General features: G+C 39.8%; 1 protein-coding gene across 3 annotated transcripts in view; it reads left to right on the top strand.

Annotated features, from left to right (window-relative positions):
* The window catches only part of usp4 (ubiquitin specific peptidase 4 (proto-oncogene)), a 122,826-nt gene that overhangs the window by 50,117 nt on the left and 47,437 nt on the right, over positions 1-25,272 (top strand). For 2 of the 3 annotated variants that reach the window (XM_063067729.1, XM_063067727.1), the window contains exons 5-14: positions 4,321-4,466; positions 5,227-5,288; positions 11,694-11,855; positions 12,856-12,979; positions 13,116-13,289; positions 16,259-16,417; positions 18,080-18,304; positions 18,589-18,672; positions 22,232-22,320; positions 24,196-24,390. In XM_063067729.1, the coding sequence (XP_062923799.1) occupies positions 4,321-4,466; positions 5,227-5,288; positions 11,694-11,855; positions 12,856-12,979; positions 13,116-13,289; positions 16,259-16,417; positions 18,080-18,304; positions 18,589-18,672; positions 22,232-22,320; positions 24,196-24,390 (1,420 nt within the window). The remainder of the gene's footprint in view (positions 1-4,320; positions 4,467-5,226; positions 5,289-11,693; positions 11,856-12,855; positions 12,980-13,115; positions 13,290-16,258; positions 16,418-18,079; positions 18,305-18,588; positions 18,673-22,231; positions 22,321-24,195; positions 24,391-25,272) is intronic. The other variant, XM_063067728.1, reaches the window with a different exon arrangement.

Raw genomic sequence — 25,272 nt, 5'->3', positions numbered from 1 at the left:
TCACCACTATTGGAAAAGGCAGTTTAGATTGAGCCTAACCAGTGATGCCCACAATCCAAAAAATTAATGAAAAGGGGAAAATAATCCTCTCTGTATTGGATCCTTATCACTTACTTACTATTTTTTAAAATATTATAACCAGTAATATTAATCTCTCATTCTTGGACATCTTTTAGCCATTGTCATAGTATCTTACTATGTAGTTGTGTTCTTTATTTCCCTAACTCTTTGAATAGTATTTTTAAAAAATGCTTTGCCAGTGTTTGTTTCTTTTGACCCCTCTCGGGTTTGTTTGTTTACTAAACCCCTGTTGACTGCGTCCAATTTTATCATCACCCTTCAAAAACTGCTATCAGGTGTCTCGTGTCAAATTAGTATAAATCCTTTCCAGTGGTATCTCTCAATGAATTATGACTTTGGTGAGATTCGACCCTTCCAGTTTGAATAAGTTTTCATCCAAAGCACATCCTAAAGCCACTGTAATTTGAAGCCTACCTCTGTTCATCCATACATTGATCTGCACTGATTTCAAAATTGTACCTATAATTTTACCAATACAGGTTTCCCCTGCCTTCCGAAGGTAGAGCGTTCCTATGAAATGGTTCGTAAGCCAGAATGTCGTAAAGCGAAGAAGCAATTACCATTTTATTTATATGGGAAAAATTTGTGAGAGTTCGCAGACCCGAAAATAACCTACCAAATCATGCCAAATAACACATAAAACCTAAAATAACAGTAACATATAGTAAAAGCAGGAATGATATGATAAATACACAGCCTATATAAAGTAGAAATACTTTTCCACAATCATTGCCTGCACTGTTCTCTGTAGCGAGAATTGCACGCAAGCACTCTCGGCAGAAAAGTTCAAGCAAGCGCTGTTGGCAAAAACACTCTCCAGTAACCTTTAAGCTAGGAAGCTGCCAGATCATACCAAATTACACGTAAAAATACACAGCCGATATAAAGTAGAAATAATGTTTGTACAGTGTAGTATGGGAATCGGGAAGACAGCGAGCACACTGATGATGGTGTGTTAGGCTGAGTCGTCGGAGGTTGGGGTGGTGCAGTGGCCCCCACCCTCCGGGCCACCGACCAATACCGATCCACCAAGAATGCAGGGGTACAGTGGTAGCCGGGAGGCACGCATCACATCTTTAAGAAAAAAGCCGCAATAAACATGCTAATTAATTAGGTGCCACCCAGCACGTAATTGTCGGCCCAGATCAGAGGCGATGCTATCGGCAATCGCCTCTGATCTGGGCCGACATTTACGTGCCGGGCGGCACCTAATTAATTAGCATGTTTATTTTGGCTTTTTTCTTAAAGATGTGCTGTGTGCCTCCCAGCTACCGCTGCATTCTCTGCGAATCGGTATCTGTCCGTGGCCTGGAGGTTGGGGTGGTGGGTCACTGGGGTGTCATCTCATCGTCGTCTGCTTGCATTAGGGCAGGCAGCTCACCTTCTATGACTGCCCGCCTCGATGTCGAAGGTCGAGGTTGGTCGTCTGCTGTGGCTGATGTGGAAGGCTTGAAAATCGACAGTATGCTTGACGGCTGAGCCTCGCACATTTTTCTATCATACAGTTCTTTGTAAGAACTCAAACCATCTTGCAAATATGCCCTGAACTGACATACCCTTCCAAAATTAAAGTCGTACTTTATCATTGCAGCAAAAATCTCACGCAGTTGCTTCACGTTCTGTCTGTTCACTACTGCATTCGGTTTCGATTGTTATCCTTTCCTCTTCCAATTGCATCAACTCTTCATCTATCAGTTCTTGGTCATGGGATGCCAAAACCTCTTCAACATCATCTTCGTCAACTATCACAAGCGAAACTCACTTTGTCCTTACTTTGTTCACCACGATTGAAATGCTTAATTATGTCTCGTTTTACGCTAAGTGTAACACCCTTACGAGCTCTTTTAGGCTTTTCCGATACCTTAGAACGCACCTTGCTAACGGCTGCTCAGAGGCACGTGTTTAAGCAATGCCAGCGAGAATGCCATTCTGAATCGGGGGAGAGTGGCTGCTCGGGGTGCGTGCTGCTTTTTATTGCACACTGCTTTTTCCACGCGTTGCCTTTTTTCGTAACAGTGAAAACACCTTCTCTTGGCGAAAACAGGGAACTAATTGTAGGTCTTTCATAACAGTGAGGTTCCCTAAAGCGAACGTTCGAAAAGCGGGGGACACCTGTAGTCTCACTATCAAGGACACTACAAATCAGCATTATTTGTTTGCTTTCTTTTATTGCATGATTTATCTTTTGCACATTGGTTGTTTGTCAGTCTGTGTCATTTGTTGCATGTCAGTCTCACTCTCAATAATTTCTCCTTTGGCTCCCCCCACTTCTTTAAAACAAAAGGTATAGCCACATGGGTACTCACGTGGGTCCCAGCTAAGTCTACCTTTTTGTCAGTTACGTGGAACAGTCTATGTTCCAAGCCTACACTGGTGTCACACCCCAACTTTTCCTACTCTTCATTGACGACTGCATTGGTGTTGCTTCCTGCATCCATGCAGAACTCGTCGACTTTATCAACTTTGCCTACAGCTTCCACCCTGCCCTCAAATTTACTTGGTCCATTTCCAATACCTCCCTTCCCTTTCTCGATCTCTTGATCTCTCAATCTCTGGAGACAGCTTATCTAATGATAACTCTCACAGCTACCTGGACTATACCTTTTCCCACCCTGTTACTTGCAAAGATGCCATCCCCTTCTCTCAATTCTACCATCTCCACCACATCTGCTCTCAGGATGAGACTCTTCATTCCAGAATGAAGGAGATGTCCTCCTACTTCAAAGAAAGGGGCTTCCCTTCCTACACCATCAACGTTACCCTCAACTGCATCTCTTCCATTTTGCGCATGTCTACCCTCACCCCAACCTCCTGCCACCCCACCAGCCTCTGCGTCTAGCACAATTCTCTGTAAGTTCTGCCATCTCCATTGGGATCCCACCACCAAGCACATCTTTCCCTCCAAACCCACTTTCTGCTTTCTGCAGGGATTGCTCCCTATGTGGCTCCCTTGTCCATTCATCCCTCCTAGCATTATCCTTGCAAACGGAACAAGTGCTGCACCTATCCCTACATCACCTCACTAACCACCATTCAGGGCCCCAAACAGTCCTTCCAGGTGAGACGACCCTTCACCTGTGTATCTGTTGGGGTCATCTGTTATATCCGGTGTTCCCTGTGAGAACCGATGTAGATTCGGAGACTATTCTGTTTGCCAGAAAAAGCAGCGTCTCTCTGTGGCCACCCATTTTAATTCCACTTCCCATTCCCATTCTGACATGTCAGTCCTTGGCCTCCTCTACTGTCAATCTACTGTCATGATGAGGCCACACTAAAGATGGAGGAGCAACACCTTGTAATCCGTATGGGTAGCCTTCAACTTGATGGCATGAACACCAAGCTCTCAATCTTCTAGTAATGGCCCTCCTCCGCTTCACCATTCCCACTCCCTTTTCCCTCTCTCTCCTTGTCTGTTTACCTGCCCATCACCTTCCTCTGATGCTCCTCCCCCTTTTCTCTCTAGCATGGCCTTCTGTCCTCTTCTATCAGTTTCCCCTTTCCCTTCCCTGTTTCTCTTTCACCAATCAACTTCCCAGCTCTTTACTTCATGACTCCCCCCTCCTGGTTTCACCTACCATCTTGTGTTGCTTCCTCCCCTCCCCCACCTTCTAACTCTGACTCCTCATTTTCTTTTCTCTTTCCAGTCTTAAAGAAGGGTCACAGCCCAAAACATCGACCATACTCTTTTCCATAGATGTTGTCTGGCTGCTGAGTTCCTCCAGCATTTTGTGTGTATTGCTTGGATTTCTAGCATCTCTTGTTAGTTTTGTTATTTATAATTTTTCAAAAAAATCTATTGTATTTCTCTACTTTCCTGTAAATGCCTGCAAGAAAATTAATTTACGTGTCTTGAACTTTGTGTACTGGATGAAAAAGTACTCAATAAATTTTTAAATGGTTATTTACTAAAGGCACCTTTGGTCTGGAATGGTTTTCAAGTTTGAAAAGATTTCTGTTCAACTTTACTGTGGAGTGCAATCTGAGTTTTCTGTTTCATAAAATACGTTCCAAGTTGTCTTTACATGCCATTAATGATATGGCACTGTGCCACTAATGCTTTGGTTTTGAGATTAGTTTTCAATATAAAACGAGAATGCAATCTTCAGAGTTCATGTCATTTCACTAATATATTTAATGCACCGTTGGGATGCTTTTATCTCCAGTATTATTTTTCCTTGTGATTTTTGTGTTTAATATATTTAATTTTTATTTGTATTTACCTTTTTTTTTGAAAATTAGATACAATAGAAAAGGAGATGCGGATGTTGTTCAATATTTCAGTTGAGAAGGAGACGAGGTTGTGGAATAGATACATGACAAACACTTATGAGCCACTTAACAAGCCTGATAACACTGTCCAAGATGCTGGTCTCTATCAGGGGCAGGTGAGTGTTACATTTTACTTTTCTGTATGAAAACCTGAGATCGAAATGAGTGCAGAGGGGACTTCAGAGTAAGATTGGGAAAAGGGTACACACTTATTTAAAAAACTTAATTATGCTGTTTTTCTTTGTTCTACTGTAAATGCCTGCAAGTGAATGAATTTTCGGGTAGTGCATGGTTATAAATACGTACTTTGATAATTTACTTTGAACTTAAATCTTCCTTTGGATGTAGTTGTAAATGGAAATTACCCAATAGACTACATATTTTCATCTTGTATGCTTAAGTTTATATATACTTAAACTTAAATGAAAGTTTCTGTAAATTAGAGTGGAGTATCCTCAGCCAAATGAGGTGAAGGCTGCTTAGTTCTGTCAGCCATTGATTTGTCTACATTAATCAAATCTCTAAAACATGTTAGATTTGAGAAACTTTGAAATAATAATCCTATCAATTATAAAATCTGGCTTAACGTTAACTGCTCAGTTAACTGTTTATTAAAGTAAATTCATTATAGGTAGCATCCTGAACATGGGGTAATAGCATTTTTATGTGAAGTAATTTTCATCCCATGCATGGAGGCTGCAAGGTATCATGCAGCTATAATTTTCAAATAATGTGATTTGCTGAGTTGTGGAACTCTTCCACTTGTAATATATTGTAATGTGTTGAAAAGGGAAAATGGATCCTTCAATCAATTCTGAGCAGAAATTCTCTGCAACAGTGATCTGATGTTAACTGAATAAATATCTTATCCATCAGCTTTTGGTAATAGAACAGAAGAATGAAGATGGATCGTGGCCACGACAAATTGCTCAAACAAAGTAAGTTGTCATCATCATATCCTCTGCAATAATTTTTTTTAAATAGCAAAGCTGTGCATTTAATGTCAAAAGTTAACTGGAGTCCATGTGTTTATCTTTATGAAAAATCTTGCACTGTACTTCATGTAGGATCATATTTCCTATGATTAATAAATGCATCATGTTAAAGTTTTATTTTCTCAATGGCTGTGGCTCAAAAGAGGGGAGCCATGGAGCCATAAGTAGCTAGCCATCTGGACACAAGCTGGGGTCTGATTAGCCCCGGCTGGGTCACCTGGAGGAGGGTGTACGATGTTGAAAGACCGGAAACACCCGATGATTCCAGGAACATCACTGAAGATGTGTCCAGAAGCATCAATGTACACAGCAGGATCTCAACATTAGGGATAGATTTCAAACATATTGGAAACCTAAGAAATTTGGTTTTAAAGCTTATTGAGAATCAATTGCAGTTTGGAGATATTGGAGGTCAAATTGGAGTTGATACTTTCAGGTGCTGTAATTAAAGAGACAGTTCCATTAAATCAAATATGATCATCACAAGATTACTTTAATGTCGCAAAAGTATAGTAATGGCTTCAACCTGATGACTAATCTATTGGAAGCAATATCTAGTGTGTGTTTTTGACTACTTTTTTGCTCCCCAGTTCTTGGTGACTGTAGATTTTCCTTCAGCCTTTTCCTGAAATCAAAATATGGACTATTTTTTTAAAAAAACTGAAACATTTTAACATTATTTTTAACTATGCTTAACATAGTGATAGAGCTTCAGTGGTCTAGGTCATTTTGACTCCTGGCAATGTCTGAGTCCGGATTGCACATTCTTCATGTTTCCAGGTGCATTTCTCTCAGCTGATTTGGTGTCCTTCCACATCTCAAAGACGTACAAATAGATAGATTAATTGGCTGCTATAAATTTTTTCTGGTATGTGCAGATACACAAAAGAGTTTGTGAACCCTTTGTAGTTACCTGGTTTTCTGCATTATTACTCAAAATGTGGTCTGATTTTTATCTAAGTCACAATAGTAGACAAACACAATCTTCTCATCAATACTGAGTACACCATTTAAATGATTACAGTCTAGGTTCAAAAAAATATGCAAACCTCAGGGTAATGCCTTCTGCTAAACCTATTTGGAGCCTGCTTTGCTGCCTCAGGGCCTGGACAGCTTGCAATTGTTGAGGGAACAATGAATTCAAAATTGTATCTAGCCATTTTACAGAAGAATGTCAAGGTAACAGTCTGTCACCTGAAGTTTAATATTTTTATGATGCAACAAGACAATGATCCAAAGCAGAAGAATAAATCAAAGACAGAATGGTTTAAAAAGAAGAAAATTCATGTTTTGGAATGGCCAAGTCAGAGACCAAACCTTAACCCAATTGAGATGCTGTGGAATGACCTGAAGAGGGCTGTTCATGCAAGCTGTTGCAGAAGTACTGATGAACTGAAACAGTGTTGTATGAGGAAAAGTCAAAATTCCTCCTTGCTGTTTTGCAAGTCTGATCAGCAGCTACAGGAAATGTTTGGTGAAGGTTATTGCTGCTAAAGGAGATTCTACCAGTTATTAAATGCAAAGATTCATAGACTTTTTCCAGGCTGCACTGTGAATGATTAAACCATGTGTTCAATAAAAACAAAATTTACAATTGTTTGTGTGTTAATAGCTTAGGCAGATTATGTTTGTTTATTGTTGTGACAGATGAAGATTTTATGAGTAATTAACGCAGAAAACCATATAATTGAAAAGGGTTCACAAAATTTTTCTTGCAGTGGTAGGTGAGTGATATAATCTGGGGATTTTTAATAGAGTTGAGGGGGAGAAAGATTGGGTTATGGAGGACCTAGACAAATGAAAGCTTAATGATTGGCACGGACTTGGTGTGTGAAAGGCCTTGTTTTTGCTTTACATGGCTCTGATCTTAGCTTGTCAAAATAAAATTTTCTTGCTCCTAATGTTCATTTGGGCTAGTGCTTTGCCTTATTGTAGTAGTATATTGTGATGTTTGCAGTATCCAACTGGTTTATGCTACTGTTGTCAAAACTATATATAAAGGACACACTCAATGCCTTTGTGGGTTTTCTTACTGCCCATTACACTGCTAACATTTAGATCAGCAATGAAGATCCTCCATCTCTGTCCTTGGCCAATTTCGGTCTTGGTCTTGGCTGTGATCGGGGCTTCCTTCATCATGCCAGTAGCCTCCTCCTGGTTTTCACTACTATCAACCATGCCAATCCCAGGTGGAGACTTGGGAGTACCGTTGCACACAGATATAGAAACATTCTTCATTGCTGTTTCTGTTACAGTTTTGTTTAACTAGTCAGGGTTGTTAGCCCTGAACTGAACCCCTGAATCTGGAGGACCAGTGGACCACTCGTAGTCTGGCCTCTACCCTTTAACTTGTTTGGTATGGTTGACCCTAACGAGTCAAAGTAGAAAGCCCTAACTCCAGCCAACATAGCTCTCTGAGTCATTGAGGCTCATAAGCCTCCAAACCATGAACAAGTCGTGATCCTCATGGAAGCTTGTTGGGTTTAAAGGTGGATAAGTACCTAGGATGAGGTGGGATTTATTCCAAGCTAAACAAGGCAAGAGATTGTTGGAGTTCTGGCTAAGGTTTTTTTTAAATCTTTCCTGGGCACAAGTGCCAGATGTCTGAAAGGCAGCAAGAGGCCCTCTTTCTAAGCAAGGTATGGTAACTAAAGACCCAAGGACCTAACATCAATGTAGGTAGATTGCAGGTATGATTAAGAAGCCAGATGGGATGTTAGCATTCAAAAGTTGGGGCAGTTGAATATAGAATCTAGGAGGTAATGCTCCATCCCACTTAATTAGACTGCAGCTGGTGTGCAGTTCTGATCACCAAGGCATAAGAAGGATGTAATAGTGCTAGAGAGAGTACAGAGGAGGAGGGGAGGTTTGCCAGCATGTTGTCTGGTTCCAGACAGTTCAGTTGGGAGAAACTCCTTTCTCCTGGAGCAGAGGTAGCTAAGAGGGAATATAATTGAGGTATATAATTCAGGGCTACAGCATGAAACTTTGCCCCATATCTGAAAGATGAAATTAGAGGACAGTGTTTTGGAATAAGTGGGAAGAGGATATGAGGTAGAACTTCACCCATGGTGACAATTACCTGGAATGCACTGCCACACTTAAACCTGGGTCACAGACAGAATTGAAGAAGTGTCTGGATGAATAATAAAATCCTTTAGGCACAGAGGGCAATGGATGAGGTGCTGAGAGATGGAATTGATACAGAAAGGTGCCCACTGGTTGGTGTCCTGTTCTGCAATTGTTATATGGTTTTCTTATTCAAATTACTATTAAAAATTTGTCAACATACATCAAAGTTGCTGGTGAACGCAGCAGGCCAAGCAGCATCTATAGGAAGAGGTGCAGTCGACGTTTCAGGCCGAGACCCTTCGTCAGGACTAACTGAAGGAAGAGTGAGTAAGGGATTTGAAAGCTGGAGGGGGAGGGGGAGATGCAAAATGATAGGAGAAGACAGGAGGGGGAGGGATAGAGCCGAGAGCTGGACAGGTGATAGGCAAAAGGGGATACGAGAGGATCATGGGACAGGAGGTCCGGGAAGAAAGACAAGGGGGGGGGTGACCCAGAGGATGGGCAAGAGGTATATTCAGAGGGACAGAGTGAGAGAAAGAATGTGTGCATAAAAATGAGTAACAGATGGGGTACGAGGGGGAGGTGGGGCCTTAGCGGAAGTTAGAGAAGTCGATGTTCATGCCATCAGGTTGGAGGCTATCCAGACGGAATATAAGGTATTGTTCCTCCAACCTGAGTGTGGCTTCATCTTTACAGTAGAGGAGGCCGTGGATAGACATGTCAGAATGGGAATGGGATGTGGAATTAAAATGTGTGGCCACTGGGAGATCCTGCTTTCTCTGGCGGACAGAGCGTAGATGTTCAGCAAAGCGGTCTCCCAGTCTGCGTCGGGTCTCACCAATATATAAAAGGCCACATCGGGAGCACCGGACGCAGTATATCACCATTAAAAATTTGTCAACAGTTCACTCTATCAGCCTAGCTATCTTTTATAGTCTTAACAATTAAGCTGGTAGTTGGGGGGGAGGCGGTGTGGTAGTGGTGTTGGTTTTAAACTGTAGCTGCATTTATTTAGCAATACAGCGCAGAACATGTTCTTCTGCCTCAATTAACTGTGCCGTCTGGCAACCCACTTATTTAACCCTAGCCTAATCACAGGACAATTTATAGGGACTGATTAACTTGCCAACTGGTACATCTTTGGACTGTGGGAGAAAACTGAAACACCCAAAGGAAACCCACACAATTCAGTCATAGAAACTCCTTACAAACGATGCCGAAACTGAAGTCTGAAATGTTTGAAACGCCCTGATCTCTAATATTGTCACAGTAGCCGCTACACTACTGTGGAGCTCAACATACAATATTAGGTGAATGCCAGCTGCCTGCTTTTAGATCACTGTGCTGCCAAGATGGGGGACTGCCTTTTGATCGCTGATGAGATTGCTCTGTTGCCGAAGAGGGGAGAATGCCGTTTTATCACCGGGGGATCGCTGCACTGCTAAAGAGGGGAGAATGCCCTTTTATCGCTGGAGGATCGCTCTGCTGCTGGAGAGAGAAAGGCCTGCAGCTGTGCCTGGAGAATGTTAGCCAGGTTTTCTGCATTTTGGATATGGACTTGGACTATAGACTTTTTTCCAGTCTTTTAATTTTTTATATTCTGTATTTTTCACCTGTGTACAGGGGAGGGGGATTTGGAGTTTATCATCATGTTACCGTTTTTTTTTTCTTTTTCAGTTTTGTGGCTATCTGGAGAAGAAGAATTTCAGAGTTGTATAAGTTAATATTAAATGAACCTTTCAACCTTTTATATTTTCGTTGCCCCTAATCACCAGGGACCATGTGGAACAGTCAGCAAATGCAATGGCAGCTTAATAGATTTACACAAAGATAGTTGTATGTAGACTAAAGGATTTGGGTATTTTGAGCATTTTGTATCCTTAACTACAGCCGAAATTGCCTTCAATCTTTAAATAGGAAAATATGCATATGTACTCTCAGAGCTCCTAACATTTATTTGTTTTTTTTGGTGTAGTATTTATGAAACTTATAAACAACCTTACACTTTCTTGCTGTTATTCAGATGGACACTGAAAGAGAAATGGTGAACTGAGATTCTCAGGCCACAACTAAATGCCGTCATCCTATGATGAAAAAAAACTAATACTAGAGCAACAAACAATCTGTGGGAAGACTACTATGGGCTGTGTAGCAACTGTTGTGGGAGGAAGGCAGCAGTGGGGGAGGAATTGCTGCCATTTTGGGTTGAAAGCCTGCTCAGTTCACTAAGTTCCACCAGATTATATCCAGTTGTTATTATTTCAGATGAAGAAATGTGATCCAATTCTTGATTCACTGAAGTTCATTTTTCTTCTTTCCATTTATTTATCTCTGGATTCCAGCCTCTGCAGCCCCTTGTGTCTCCAGACTAATACTGGAGATCTGTTTTTGTGATAAGAATATCACTGAAATCATTATTGTTATGATGTAGTTAGATGATTTAGAAATTTGGGCTGGATACTAGTGGGATTTAATATTTGTAAGGGTATGTGGTCATTTTGGAGTTCGAAGTAAATTTATTATAGAAGTACGTGTATATCACCATGTACTACCGTGAGGTTAATTTTGTTGTGGGTATTCACAGTAAAACAAATAAATGCAATGGATCAATGAAAAAAATTCCACACACAGACTGATAAATGGCCAATGTGCAGAAGAAGACAAACTGCACAAATATAAAAACAAATAATACCGAGAACCTGAGTTGTAGTGTCTTCAAAAGTGAGTGCATAGATTGTGAAATCAATTCAGAGTTAAAGTGTTTCACCCTGGTTGGAGATGCCCAATGGATGTTGGGTAATTGTTCCTGAACCTGTTGGTGTGGGACCTAAGGCTCCTGTACCTCCTACCCAATGGCAGCAGCAAGAAGAAAACAATACTTGATGCAAAGTTTGAAAGCTATTAGGTCTTGTGACATTCTCCCTGTATCTAAAACACAATATGTAAGCAAATAGACAGGCAGACAGTATACACTCTCTCTCTTCTTTTTTCTCCCCTTGTCCCTTATTGATTTTTTTTTCTGCTGCTTTGTCCTCTTATGAAATCAGTGGAGCGAGAATTGGTCTGTGTAATAGATGTAATTTCTATTCCAGTTGAAATTTTGCAGTAATCATTTCTGAGACAAGTTTGTCAGTCCTCCCTTTCCCCCATTTGTTTAGCTGTTAAGTATTGCTTGGCATGCAAGACTATTGTCAAAGACCATTGAGTTGGCAGTGGTGCCTTGCATGTGGCAATATAATTAGTAAAACCATGTTCATGCCTTTGTTTTTATGACAGATCCAGCACTGCCACCAGCAGAAATTTATCTACCTCTCCAAAATCCACAACTAGCAGCAATTCCTACTCATCCTTGTCCTCCCCTTCTACAATCTCTAATGGTGACAGCAATAATTCCAGCAATTCAAGCTACATATTAAACAGCTCCAGCTCCACCCGGGGGTGAGTGTGCCTGCATGGTGGAAACATTGCCGTATTTGATTATAGCCAATTTATATTATTTCAGACAACGAAATGGGATTCAATTCTTCTTTCACTGAAGCTTTTTTTTTTCTCTGTTCATTTATCCTATTCAGTTGCTTATACACATACACATTTTCACAGAAAGAAATAGAAAAGTAAAACTAGGACCAAACAGCAGACTGGGACTGATATCTGCTACTTGGAAGTTAGGTCATATATGAGGTGAATTGTAAAAATGCACACAATGCGTTTCTTTAAACAAAAAGATTATTCAGTCTTTCTCTCAAAACAAGTACAAAGAATTTTGAATGTCACAAATATTTTAAGTGATTAATAGTGAAATATCCTTCAGATTTTGTTATTGGCTAATTATTTATTAACCCCTGAATGGAAAAAATAGCCAACTGCTTCTAAAGTGTAATTCTGAGTGAAGATTTTGTTCAACAGTAGTTTTGATTTATCTGCAGAAATTTTATCTATTTTATAACTTTCTTTTAAGCATGAATCTCTTGAAGATTTTAATTAAACATTTTTGAAATAAAGTTGTATGCAAATAAATGTATCTCCACACACTGCAGTGACAAGTAACAGTCTTGATAAGCCTTTCTTTATACTAAATTTAAATGTACACTTAATATTTTTTTCCCATTTGGGCTTGTTAAGTGTGATGCAAAAGTTGCTGTTATTAGTTTATCTGATGTCCTTTGTACTATAGTTGTGTTCAAATAATTTTAACCCTGTTTTGAATAATATGTAAAACAATCTTTGATATAATTCCATTGTATTCTGTTGATTTTTTTGTTTTAAGCATTAAACAGTTTCTTCTGTCTTGCATGGTTATCCAAAATAGCAGATAATTTTACTGATGTTTTTGTACAAACTTTTATTTATATGCAGTATCATTTAATATAAAAAGTGCAAAATAAATCAACTGTTGTCCTAACATCCAAGAATTCAATTGGCTTTGTTTTTGTTTCAGATCAAGCGGGTATGCTTCATATAATAGTTCTTATAACTATAGGGAATCTCATTCACCAAGTCAAGCAGGCCTTTGTGGACTTAGTAACCTTGGTAATACATGCTTCATGAACTCAGCTTTGCAGGTATTTTAGATTTTTGGATATTGTTATGCTAGTGAAATTTTTTTTTACATTGTAAACCAGTAACCTTTTCCCAGCCAATCAAAAATAGCACAATTGAAGATATTAAGAGCATTCTCCGATTCAATCTCTTTTTCAGTGTTTGAGTAATACTGCTCCATTGACGGATTACTTTCTACAAGGCAAGTATGAAGAAGAGCTAAATCGGGAGAACCCTTTGGGGATGAGAGGAGAAATAGCTGAAGCATATGCTGATCTCATCAAGCAGATATGGTCAGGAAGAAACGTCTATGTGGCACCGCGAATGTTCAAAGTAAGTTTTTAAAAAGTTTACTTTTCTAAAGTGATTATTAATGTTTAGATTGTAAGACAACTTAAAGAGCAGTATAGTACTTTACAACAAATTTCATATTTATGGTTTTTAAGACTATATAGTCTTAGTGCATGTTACACAAACAGAGCTTTCTTGTGCATTTTTGCCCTTTCGCAGATTGTGGTACTAAACCAACCACTCTGTTTAATTTCTAATATGCAGTACATAGTTGGGTGAGTCTAGGGCCAGAGAGCACAAAATAGAAAGACATCCCTTTGAAACAGAAATGAGGAGGAATTTCTTTAGTGAGAGAGTGGTAAATCTGTGGAATAGATTGCCACAGACAGCTGTGGAGGCCAAGTTTAAAGCGGAGCTTGATATGTTCTTGATTAGTAAGGCTGTCAAAGGTTATGGAGAGAAGGTAGGAGAATGGGGTTGAGAGAAATAATAAATCTGAAATGATGGAATGGCGAATAGACTTAGTGTGCCAAATGGCCTAATTCTGTCCTCTCTCTTATGGTCTTACTTCAGGGAGTATGAATGTAAATGAGTTTTGCTAAATAAAACGACAAACTCTTTCTTGAATCATGTTGCATTGGATGTTAAAGTATAATTGTGATATAACAGGAACTTGTGATCCTTGCTTCTACACACGGCCCTGCATCTACCCAATCAAGTCACGTCTTCCAAATGCCAGAGACTAGGTCTAGTTTGCCTAATGTCTCTCTTTCCTCCTCTTCTCTCTTCTCCCCACCCCTCCACACTACCTTCAAACTGGCAATATTGAGGATAACAATATCATAAATACCAGCTTTTCTCCACCTGCTGGAAATCCAGAGCAACAAACACAAAATACTGGAGGAACTCTGATCAGGCAGCATCTATCGAGAGAAATAAACAGTCAACGTTTATTTGAGACCCTTTCAGCAAGACTAAAAAGGGAAGGGTGAGATGCCAGAGTAAGAATATGGGGGAAGGGTGGTGGAGTATAAGCTGGCAGGTGATAGGTGAGACCAGGGAGAAGGAGAAGGTAGGTGGGTGGGGTGGTGGGATGAAGTAAGAAGCTGGGAGGTGATAGGTAGAAAAGGTAAAGAGCTGAAGAAGGAATCTGATAGGAGAGGATAGTGGTCCATGGGGAAAAGGGAAGAAGGTGGGGCACCACAGGGAGGTGATGAGCAGATGAGAAGGGGTAAGAGGGGATCCAGAACAGGGAATGGAACAAGAGACGGTGGAAGGGTCAGAAATTGCCTGAAGTTAGAGGAAATCAATGTTCATGCTATATGCAAGCTGTTGAAGACCTCCACTGTTTAAAGGGGAACAGGAGGGTTCTTGTGGGAAAGGGAAGAAGACCTCTTCATTCAGGATCCAACCACAAGTTTTGACTATTTTGCTGAATTCCAGATTGTGGAAAGCCAGTGCCTTTAGCCCTTTACAACCAGATTAGTTTTCTACAGTTACGGTAAGAGCTAGCACTTTCTGAAGGAAAAACTAATTGGCTGAAATTTGTGGGAAAGAGGTCCCTGCTTTCTCATTCTCATTTGTGCTGAGTTCATTCTGCGATTGTCCTATTGTTGCGACATTTTCCAGTAACAACATGCCACCGGAAGAACCAGATGATCCACTTGAATGCTCATTTGTTGTCAGCTAACTATCCTGGCTGGTGGCGCAGTGGCATCAGCGCCGGACTTCAGAGCGAAGGCTCCCGAGTTCGAATCCAAGTCGTGCCACCCCCTGAGCATGCTTTCCATCTGTGCCGGGTTGAGCATCAAGCTAGCCACTGAGCCTCGTAAGAAAAAAACAACAACAACAACAAGGGTTGAGTCAGGAACGTTCATGTCGTGACCTGGTTAATCTGAAAGGAGACCAATCCTGACATGACGCGCCAGACAAGAATGGCTGTCTGTCTGGTGCGCCACGCTAGGAGGAGCTAACTATCAACTGTCTCTAAGGTGTTTGCATATTCTCCCTGTTTTTCCTCCTACATTCCAAAGGTGTATGAGTGAGTTAGCATATTGGGTTAGTGCCGTGAGCATGGCCAGCACAATCTTCTGACTGTGTTGGTCATTGTCACAAAACAACACATTTCACTCTGTTTCAATGCACATGTGACAAATAAGCTAATCTTCTTTTTCTGTTTTTTATGTCCTGCGCAAAATCATGCTGACTCCTAATCAGTCTTTCCAAGTGAACATTTATCCTGTCCCTCAAACTTTTCCAGCAGTTGTTCTGTCACTGATGTTAAGGCTCTCCGAGCAACTCCCTGCTGCCCTTTTTCAATGAGGGACAAGTTTAGCCCCAAGACCACAGGATAGCTAATGGAGATGCAAAGATCCCTGCCGGAGCCTCAGCAATCTCCTCCTGTAGCGTACTAGTCTTATCAGCTAAGGGACAGCAGAGACACAAGACCCTGGCTTATGCAGAGGAAGTAGCTTTAGGGAAGTAGGGCTGGTCCACTGGCAATTCCCTGGGGGATATATGCAATGCACCAACTGATGTTAAAGTAATTATTTGTGATTTTTGACCTTTTTGAAATAAATTCACATCCTAATCCATATTCTGCTACTCTATCTGATTTTCTTCTGCTACAAGAAGCAAGTTAGTTATCGATGTTACAAAAATAGTTTTCAAAAGAACGGAAGGCAAGTAATTTAATGGATTTAGGTTATAAAATGGAATTGTGGTATTGCTTGGTTTAAACAAGTTAAAATAACTTCCAGTTGCTGCCCTCTCAAAGTCTCCTTGCTCATTTTCCATTCAGCTGAATAATCTCGCATTTATTCACTCCCAGAATTTAAGGTGTTGAGCCCATCTAGTCTTGATTACACAGGTGTCTTTCAAAATGCTTCTGTATGTTTTCATTGGAATCTCAGTGCTTTTATTTTAATTCCAATAATTAACATCTCAAAATTCTGGATTGTAAGCATTTTTAACATGAAACAATGGTGTGAAGCTTTTTTTTCTCTATTCAGACGCAGGTTGGATGTTTTGCTCCCCAGTTTTCAGGATATCAGCAACAGGATTCTCAGGAGTTGCTTGCATTTCTTTTAGATGGTTTACATGAAGATTTAAATCGTGTAAAGAAAAAACCCTATTTAGAACTTAAAGATGGTGATGGCAGGGAAGATGATGTAAGTATGCCTCTGAATAATGTTCTTTAAAGGTTGCAATTTTAATGTTCTGATCAAAGCTAATTTTTCATCACTTCACACATCTCTCTCAAACTGCTTCTCTCACTGAGTATTTATTTCCTCTGAATCATTTTGGAGTTTTTGATTATTGTAAACCCATTAATAATAGGTTATTTCTTATAGTTGGGAGAGTCGAGGATCAGAAGGCACAGCCTCAGAATAGAAGGATATCCTTTTTAGGACAAAGATGAGGAGGAATTTCTTTAGCCAGAGGGTTCTTGGATCTGTGGAAATCATTGCCACAGTTGGCTCTGGAGTCCAATCCATTCTGGGTGTATTTAAAGTGGAGATTAATAGGTTCTTGATTTGGACAGTCATTGAAAGTTTACAGGGAGAATGGGGTTGAGAGGTCTAATAAATCAGACATGGAATGGCAGAGCTACTTGATAGGCTAAGTGGCCCAGTTCTGCTCCTGTGTCTTATGATCTTGTGGTCTTGTTAATAATCAATGATGGTAGTGAGGATAGGGATAACAGTATAGTACATTAAGTTCATAAGTACTTCCCTATTGATTCAAAAGTTGCTGGGAGCGGATGTGCTTTCAGTTCTGTTGATTAAAATCCACAGAAAGTTTGCAACATTGATTATAATTACTGCTTGGTTACATTAGTGTACTGTGAACAACCTCCTGTTCAAAGTACTACATGTTCAAGGCCTGTGTCCAACCTCACTTCACTACTCCAAAAATACCATGACTGCACAAATTTTTTCTCAACTAATAGAGTCGGGTGAACTGGAGGCCTCAATGCCATAGCCATCATACAAGCCGAATAGTTCACAATTATGTTGAACTGTCCTGATGGTCTTTGGAGAGTTTTTGTTGTCAGGTGGCCTTTGAAGCTGCCCAAATGGTCTTTGATAGTCATACTTATATAAAAAAAAATTCTGGAAAAATAATTAACATACAAGATTATTAAATGATAATAAACATCCTCTTTCCATCCAGATTGCTGAATTCATTCTAAGTGAATGAAATTGCAGTTGATGTAATGCTGAGAGTGCAGATAAAAAATTTATTTACGCTCTGAACTTAGTAAAACTGAACTCTACCCCTGGACAGAGGCTTGGGTCTAAAGTTCAAAGTGTATTTATTATCAAAGTACATGTATATTACCATATACTCCCCTGAGATTAATTTTCTTACAGGGAAACAAAAGCATTTACAAAACACTATACATGAGCAGACAGTGACAAACAACCAATGTGCAAAAGAAGGCAAACTGTAAATAAAAAATAGTATTGAGAACATGAGTTGTAAAGAGGCTTTGAAAGTGAATTTGTAGGTGGTAGAATCAATTCAGAAATATGGTAGTTGAAGTTATCTGTGCCAGTTCAGAAGCTTGATGGTTGTATGATTATAGGATAATAACCATCAAATAGCAGGAGGTCAGGTGTACTGGTGCCTGATCTTTGGCATGATCCTGATACACAAGCATGAATGTCAGGATGAATCCACGCAAACCTCTGGCAAAAAGTAAGTACATTTCAGCCTATTTGGTTAGTTGTGAAGTGTTTCGGTACATTACGAGCATGCAGTGAAGTCCATGATAATGTATGTATAATGTGCATTACAGATGTTTTTGGCTCCTGTTTCAATTACAGGTAGTCGCCAAAGAAGCATGGGAAAACCACAGGTTACGGAACAACTCGATCATCGTGGATATCTTCCATGGGCTATTTAAATCAACTTTAGTTTGTCCACAGTGTTTAAAAGTTTCTGTGACCTTTGATCCATTCTGTTACTTAACCCTCCCATTACCCATGAAGAAGGACCGCACCATGGAAGTTTTCCTTGTGCGGGCAGACCCAGAGTCAAAGCCAACCCAGGTTAGCTCACATTCCCTTCGTATGTTTTAGTGTTCATAACAGAATTAGTAATTTTACTCATTTTTGCAATGAGGAATATTTAAACTGAAACAGTTACTGATAAAGGAACTGAATTATAAGATTAGAATTATGCATGGGTGATTTAAAAAAATTGTCAGTTTGCTTTGACATCCATGCTAAGATATGATGCCAACAAAATAATGGCCATTTGTGCTATCACTAAATATATGTTTGTCTTTGGTGAATTATTTTATCCTCTGTTAAATGGACTGCTTATTTTACAGTACAGGGTAATTGTCCCAAAGATGGGTTCAGTTACAGATATATGTACAGCCCTCTCTCAAATCTCAGGAGTCGCTGCAGAGAAGGCAAGTAAACTCTCAATTCTGACTAACATTACAATTCACATTAGAATTGGTCTACTACTTTAGAATTCCCTTTTTTTCTAATGCATTATGCTAGATAAATATGGGAGCAGGAGCTCAGTTGGTTGCAATAACATTTCTAAGGCACAGCATTCTATTATCTGCTCCAGAGACACAAACACAAAAAGGTAGAACAGTGCAACACTGGGGGAGTGCTACGTTGTCAGGTGTGCCATCTTCCAAATAAGACTTTTAAGTGTTGTCTGCTATCTGGGCATTGAAGATCCCGTAGCATCAAACCAAGGAGAATGAATATTTCTTTCCAGTGTGCAATTATGCCTCATCAATTCTACCAAAAGTGATTATTGTGAGTTTTACTTTTTTTTACCATAAGCACTTAAATGTGCATTCTCCATTCTAATGTTGACTACACATGAAAAAATTTGTCGAAATGATTTTGAATATTCTGAAGGTAACTCAAAAGCACCACATGAATTCAAGATTTTTTTTCCGTTAGTACATGCTCATACATTCTGTCAATAAACTATCATTATATTTGACCTGAAATAAAACAACAAGAATGTGTGAAGTTAGACAGCATCTTTGATTAGGGCAAGAGGAGAATGTTACTGTTCCAGGCTAATGACTTCGTGAAGAATATGAGAAAGTTGCTATCACCAATGAAGTAATAATTCAGCTTTTTAGTATATCAATTATCATTGTAATCTGAAACATTCTCTAATGTTACCATTCTTGTGGGGTTCTCATTATTGTATGAACTTTGGGCTTTCAAAGATGCTCACTTAAAGTAAAAAGTAAGACTTTATTGTCAAAGTATGTGTATATACTAACTTGAGTTTCATTTACTTGCAGGCATTTACAGGAAAATAAAGAAATACAGTAGAATTTCTGGAAAACTATACATAAAAAGATTGAGTAATATACAATTCCAAGAAGAAGTTTCTGAACCCTTTGCAATTACCTGTTTTCCTGCATGAATTACTCATAAAATGTGGTTTGATTTCATCTAAGTCATAGTAATAGACAAACACAATCTTCCTAAACTAATAACATACAAACAATTGTACTTCTCATCAGTATGTCATTTAAACGGTGTCAATCTAGGTTCAAAAAAAGTATGTGAACCTCTGGGGTAATGCCTCCTACAAAAGCTATTTGGAGTCAGGTGTTCCAATCAGTGAGATAAGATTGGAGTTGTGGGTTGTAGAGGTGCCCTGCACTATTTTTAAAAAAAATATACGGTGAGGTTACTGATAGAGCCTGCTTGTCTCAAGAAAGATCTGTTTATGTGCACCATGCACACAGGAAGAATTGTAGAGAAGCATGAAGCTGGAAAAGGCTATAAAAGCATTTCTAAAGACCCAAGTGTTCATCAGTCCACAGTAAGAGTAATTGTCTACAAATGGAGGAAATTCATTCTGTTGCTACTCTTCCTAGAAGTGGACATCCTGCAAAGATCACACCTAGAGCACCATGTGCCATGCTGAAGGAGGTAAAAAAGAACCCAGGGTTGATCACAAACGACCTGCAGAAATTTCTAGAACTTTGTAAAGTCTCTGTTCAGGTGTCCACTATAAGGAAAACACCGAATAAAAATGTGTTCGTGGAAGGACACCACGAAGGAAACCACTGCTCTCCAAAAAAAAAACTGCACTTTTCAAGCTTACAAAAGACCACCTGGATGTTCCACAACACTACTGGGACATGGTTCTGTGGACAGATGATTAGAAGTTGAACATTTTGGCAGAAATGCACACCACTATATTTGGAAGAAAAAGGACACCACCAACACCAAAAACCTCATCCCAACTGTGAAGCATGATGGAAGAGCATCATTGTTTGGAGTTGCTATTGCCACCTCAGGGCCTGGACAGCTTGCAATCATTAGTAAACAATGAATTCAAAATATTTTACAGGAGAATGTCAGGGTAGCAGTCTATCAGCTGAAGCCTAATAGATGCAACAAAAGATAATGATCCAAAACACAAGAGTAATTCAACAACAGAATGGTTTAAAAAGAGATAAATTCTTGGAAGGGCCAAGTCAGAGTCGAGACCTTAACCTAATTGGGATGCTGTGGCATGACCTGAAGAGGGCTTTTCCTGCAAGGTATCCCAGAATGTGCAAGTCTGATCAGCAACTACAGGTAACGTTTGCTGAAGGCTTTTAAGGAGGTTCTACCAGTTATTGAATACAAGGGTTCACAGGCTTTTTCTTGCCTGGACTGTGAATGATCAAACAATGTGTTCAATAAGGACATAAAAAGTACAATTGTTTGTGTGTTAATAGTTTAAGCTGATTGTGTTTGTTTATTCTTGTGACTTAAATAAAAATCAGACCACATTTTGAGTAATTAATGCAGAAAATCAGGTAATTGCAAAGGGTTCACAACTTTTCTTACTATAGTGTGTGTAAATGTAATGAATAATGTACACGTAATGAGCAATTGACAATATATGCAAAGAATACTATAGAAAGAGAAAAGTATAAGTTGCTGAGAAGTGGGAAGAGGGGCAGAGAAGACAAAGGAATTTCAGGAAGGATATTGAGGCCATGGTTGCTGAGGGGCTGAGTTATTGGGGCAGTTGGAAGCTGATATTGAAGAGTATGTTACAAAGAGGAGATCAGGATGTGCCAATGAAGTGCGAACACTTAAAAACAGACAATATCACCGAGGGATGGATTGCCATGAAAACGGCCATTTCTGATACACACAGTGAATTATTAACAATAGAATTTATTATTGAGTACAGAAAGCTGCCATATGCTCAAATGGAAAATGAGTTCTGTTCATCAAGCTTGCACTCGCTGCTGTTGTAACAGTGTAGTATTCTACTGACAAATTGGTCAGTCTATATTAGATGGAAAACTTAAGTGCCAGGAAACAGGAAATTCATTCACACTTGCTCACCTCGTCAGTGGTTTCCCCATTTTAGCAAAGGCCACATTGTGGACATCAGTACAGAAGTGCAAATGAATCTCTGCTTTACTTTGAAAGAGGGTTTGACTCTCTGGGTTAGTTGGAAGGGGAAAGGTGTTTCACTGATAGCACTTGGGGAAGTTGTGGAAAAGAATAAGGTAATGCCCAGGCAAAGATAGTATGTATTTGTCCTAGGCAAGAAAAGTAATTGAAGACCATAGTTCCCCTTTGCACAGCGTGGGGCCAGAGCCATTTGGCATACCAAGACAAGACAGATACTAATGAAGGATTCTAGGATGACATTTACTTCACTAATTCTGACATATTATTGGCCTTTAGAGTATAGATTCTATTGGCTGTTAATACCTGTATTATCATAGTGTAACTGGTGATTGATTAGTCAAATAAAAAAATTGAACATCCACAAGGTTACCAATCAGTCAATATGTATCCAATTGGTACCTTTCTGTTTTAAAAATGGCATTTGTTTATTCAAACTTTAAAACATTTGGTGACAGGGGCCATGCTGTTTTCCATATGCACCAGTAAATAAATTATGATTGAAGAACGAGTGTTAGGATCAATGCCTTATGATTTAAAATTCATATACATTGCTTTCAGATGGTAGTCACTGATGTTTACAATCATCGGTTCCATGAAATCTACCGACAAGATGAAGCCTTGAAACATATTAGGGACGATATTTTTGTGTAAGTATAAAAACCATATCTTTTCCATTCTCATTTTAAACGTGATTCACATTAGTTCGGGATTACATCTGCAGCTTGCTACTACCCAAAGTGGACTCCCTACAATTCGCCTACCGACACAACCATTCGACAGATGACGCAATAGCCGCTGCTCTACATACTGTCCTTGCACATCTGGAGAAGATGGGTGCTTATGTGAGAATACAGTTCAGCATTCAACACCATAGTTCCATCCAGGCTCAACAGGAAGCTATGAGACCTCGGCCTTGACCCTGCTTTGTGCAGCTGGATCCTGGACTTCCCATCAGATCGCCAGCAGGTTGTGAGAGTGGGCTCTCTCACCTCCAACCTTCTGATTCTTAACACAGGAGCCCCTCAGGGCTGCGTACTGATTCCCCTCCTTTACCCCCTGTATACCCATGACTATCGCCACCCATAGCTCCAATCTGCTAATTAAATTTGCCGGCAACACTACATTGATTGGCCTTATCTCAAACAATAACGAGGTGGCCTACAAGGAAGAAGTCATCTCTCTTGACACAGTGGTGTCCTGAAAACAGCCTCCCCCGCAATGTCACAAAAACAAAGGAGCTGGTTGTGGATTACAGGAGGAATGGAGATGGGCTAACCCCTATTGACATCAATGGACCTGGGGTTGAAAGGGTAAACAACTTCAAGTTCCTTGACATCCACATCACCGAGGACCTCACATGGTCTGTGCACACCAGCTGCATGATGAAAAAGGCACAACAATGCCTCTTTCACCTCAGTTGGTTGAAGAAGTTTGGTATGGGCCCCCAAATCCTAAGAACTTACTACAGCGGCGCAATTGAGAGCATCCTGACGGGCTGTATCACTGTCTGGTATGGGAACAGTACTTCCCTTAATCACAGGACTCTGCAAAGAGTGGTGCGAACAGCCCAGCGCATCTGTAGTTGTGAACTTCCCATGATTCAGGACATTTACAAGGACAGGTTTGTAAAAAGGACCCATAGAATCACTGGGGACCCAAGCCATCCCAACCGCAATCTATTCCAGCTGCTACCATCCCGGAAGCGGTACCGCAGCATAAAAGCCAGGACCAACAGGCTCCAGGACAGCTTCTTCCACCAGGCCATCAGACTGATGAACTTACGCTGATTTGAGTGTACTCTGTATCACGTTGACGTTCTATTTATAAGTTACTGTGATTGCACATTGCACATTACACATTTACATGGAGATGTAACGTAAAGATTTTTACTCCTCATATATGTGAAGGATGTATGAAATAAAGTCAATTCAATGGGAAGACCATAAAACATAGGAGCAGAATTAGGCCATTTGTCCCATCAGGTCTTCTGTACCATTCCATCATCTTAATTATTCCTCTCAACCTCCTTCTCCTGCCTTTTCTCCATAACCTTTGATGCCCTTCCTAATCAAGAACCTATCAACATTCGTTTTAAATAAGCTCAATGATACTGGCCTCCGTGGTTGTCTGTGGCAATGGTTCACCACCCTCTAGCTAAAGAAATTCCTCCATCTGTTCTAAAGGGATGTTCTTGTATTCTGAGGCTATGCCCACTCATCCTAGCGTCCTCCACTGTAGGAAACATCCACTGCAAGTACACACAATCTATGCTTTTCTATATTCTATAGATTTCAATGAGCACCAGTCTTCCCCCCCCCCCCCCAATATTCTTCTAAACTCCAGCTAGTACAGGTCCAGGGCTATCAAAAGTTTATTCTGCTGTATTTCAGTTTTGTTTTGAATTGTTTAAAATCATCTCTTTTTAACATCACTACTATATTCAGATCAAACACATATTTGCAGCATCTAATGAATTGCAGTTGCCAAACTTTTGAATTGATCTGTTCATAATGTTTTTGCAGTTACGAAGTTTCTGGTGTTGGAGATGATGAAACTTCAAAGTGGATCAATCTTCCAATTTATTTCCGTGAGAAAAGGTTACGATCGTCAAATATACCTGCGGGTACTGTTTTGTTTGGTCAGCCTTTGCTGATCTCAGTTCCGAAGGATAATCTTACTCTGGATAACTTGTATGACCTGATCCTTGCACGGATTTCGTAAGTTTAATATTGTTTTAAATGGGAAATTGATCCTTGGAGCATTTTATGATTTAGTGTTTTAGTTCTGCTACTTTGTTATGGTTGAAATTTTTTTCAGAATCAGATTTAATATCACTGGCATATGTCGTGAAATTTGTTAACTTAGTGAGAGCAATATAATGCAGTACATGATAATATAGGAGAAAATAAATAAGTAAATCAATTATAGTAAGTGCGAGGAGTGATTGATAAGTTTGTGGCCTAAGGTAGAAGGAGTCAATTTAGAAAACCTAGCACATTTATTTTTCAACATAGTCCCCTCCTACATGTACACACTTAGTCCAGTGGTCATGGAGCATACGGATCCCTTTGCAGGGGTGATTGATAAGTTCATGGCCTAAGCTAGAGGGAGATGAGTTATTAACTTCAAACTTTCTGCATTATCACTCAAAGAGTTGAACTGCACATGCATGTAACGAGAGCATCTTGGACCTCCAGGTGGTCCACAGCAGGGGTGATTGATAAGTTTGTGGCCTAAGGTAGAAGGAGATGAGTTATACAGCTCTCGTTGCATGCACGTGCAGTTCATCTCTTTGAGTGAAAATGCAGAAAGTTTGAAGTTTCTCCCCATTCCTTCTGCCTTTGGCCACAAATTTATCAATCACCCTTTGTATATGTATATTAAATAGTTAAAATAAAAATAGTGCAAAAACAGAAATAATAAAAGTGAGGTAGTGTTCATAGATTCAATGTCCATTTAGGAATCAGATGGCAGAAGGGAAGAAACTGTTCCTGGATCACTGAGTGTGTGCCTTCAGGCTTCTGTACCTCCTTCCTGGCTATAACAATGAGAAGAGGGTATGTCCTTGGTAATGGGGTCCTTAATGACACCACCTTACT

This window comes from Mobula hypostoma, chromosome 15 (genome assembly GCF_963921235.1).
Source record: "Mobula hypostoma chromosome 15, sMobHyp1.1, whole genome shotgun sequence".
Classification (NCBI taxonomy): domain Eukaryota; kingdom Metazoa; phylum Chordata; class Chondrichthyes; order Myliobatiformes; family Myliobatidae; genus Mobula; species Mobula hypostoma.
The sequence above is the reverse complement of the archived record's forward strand: the minus strand, read 5'-3'. Positions and strand labels throughout refer to the sequence as shown.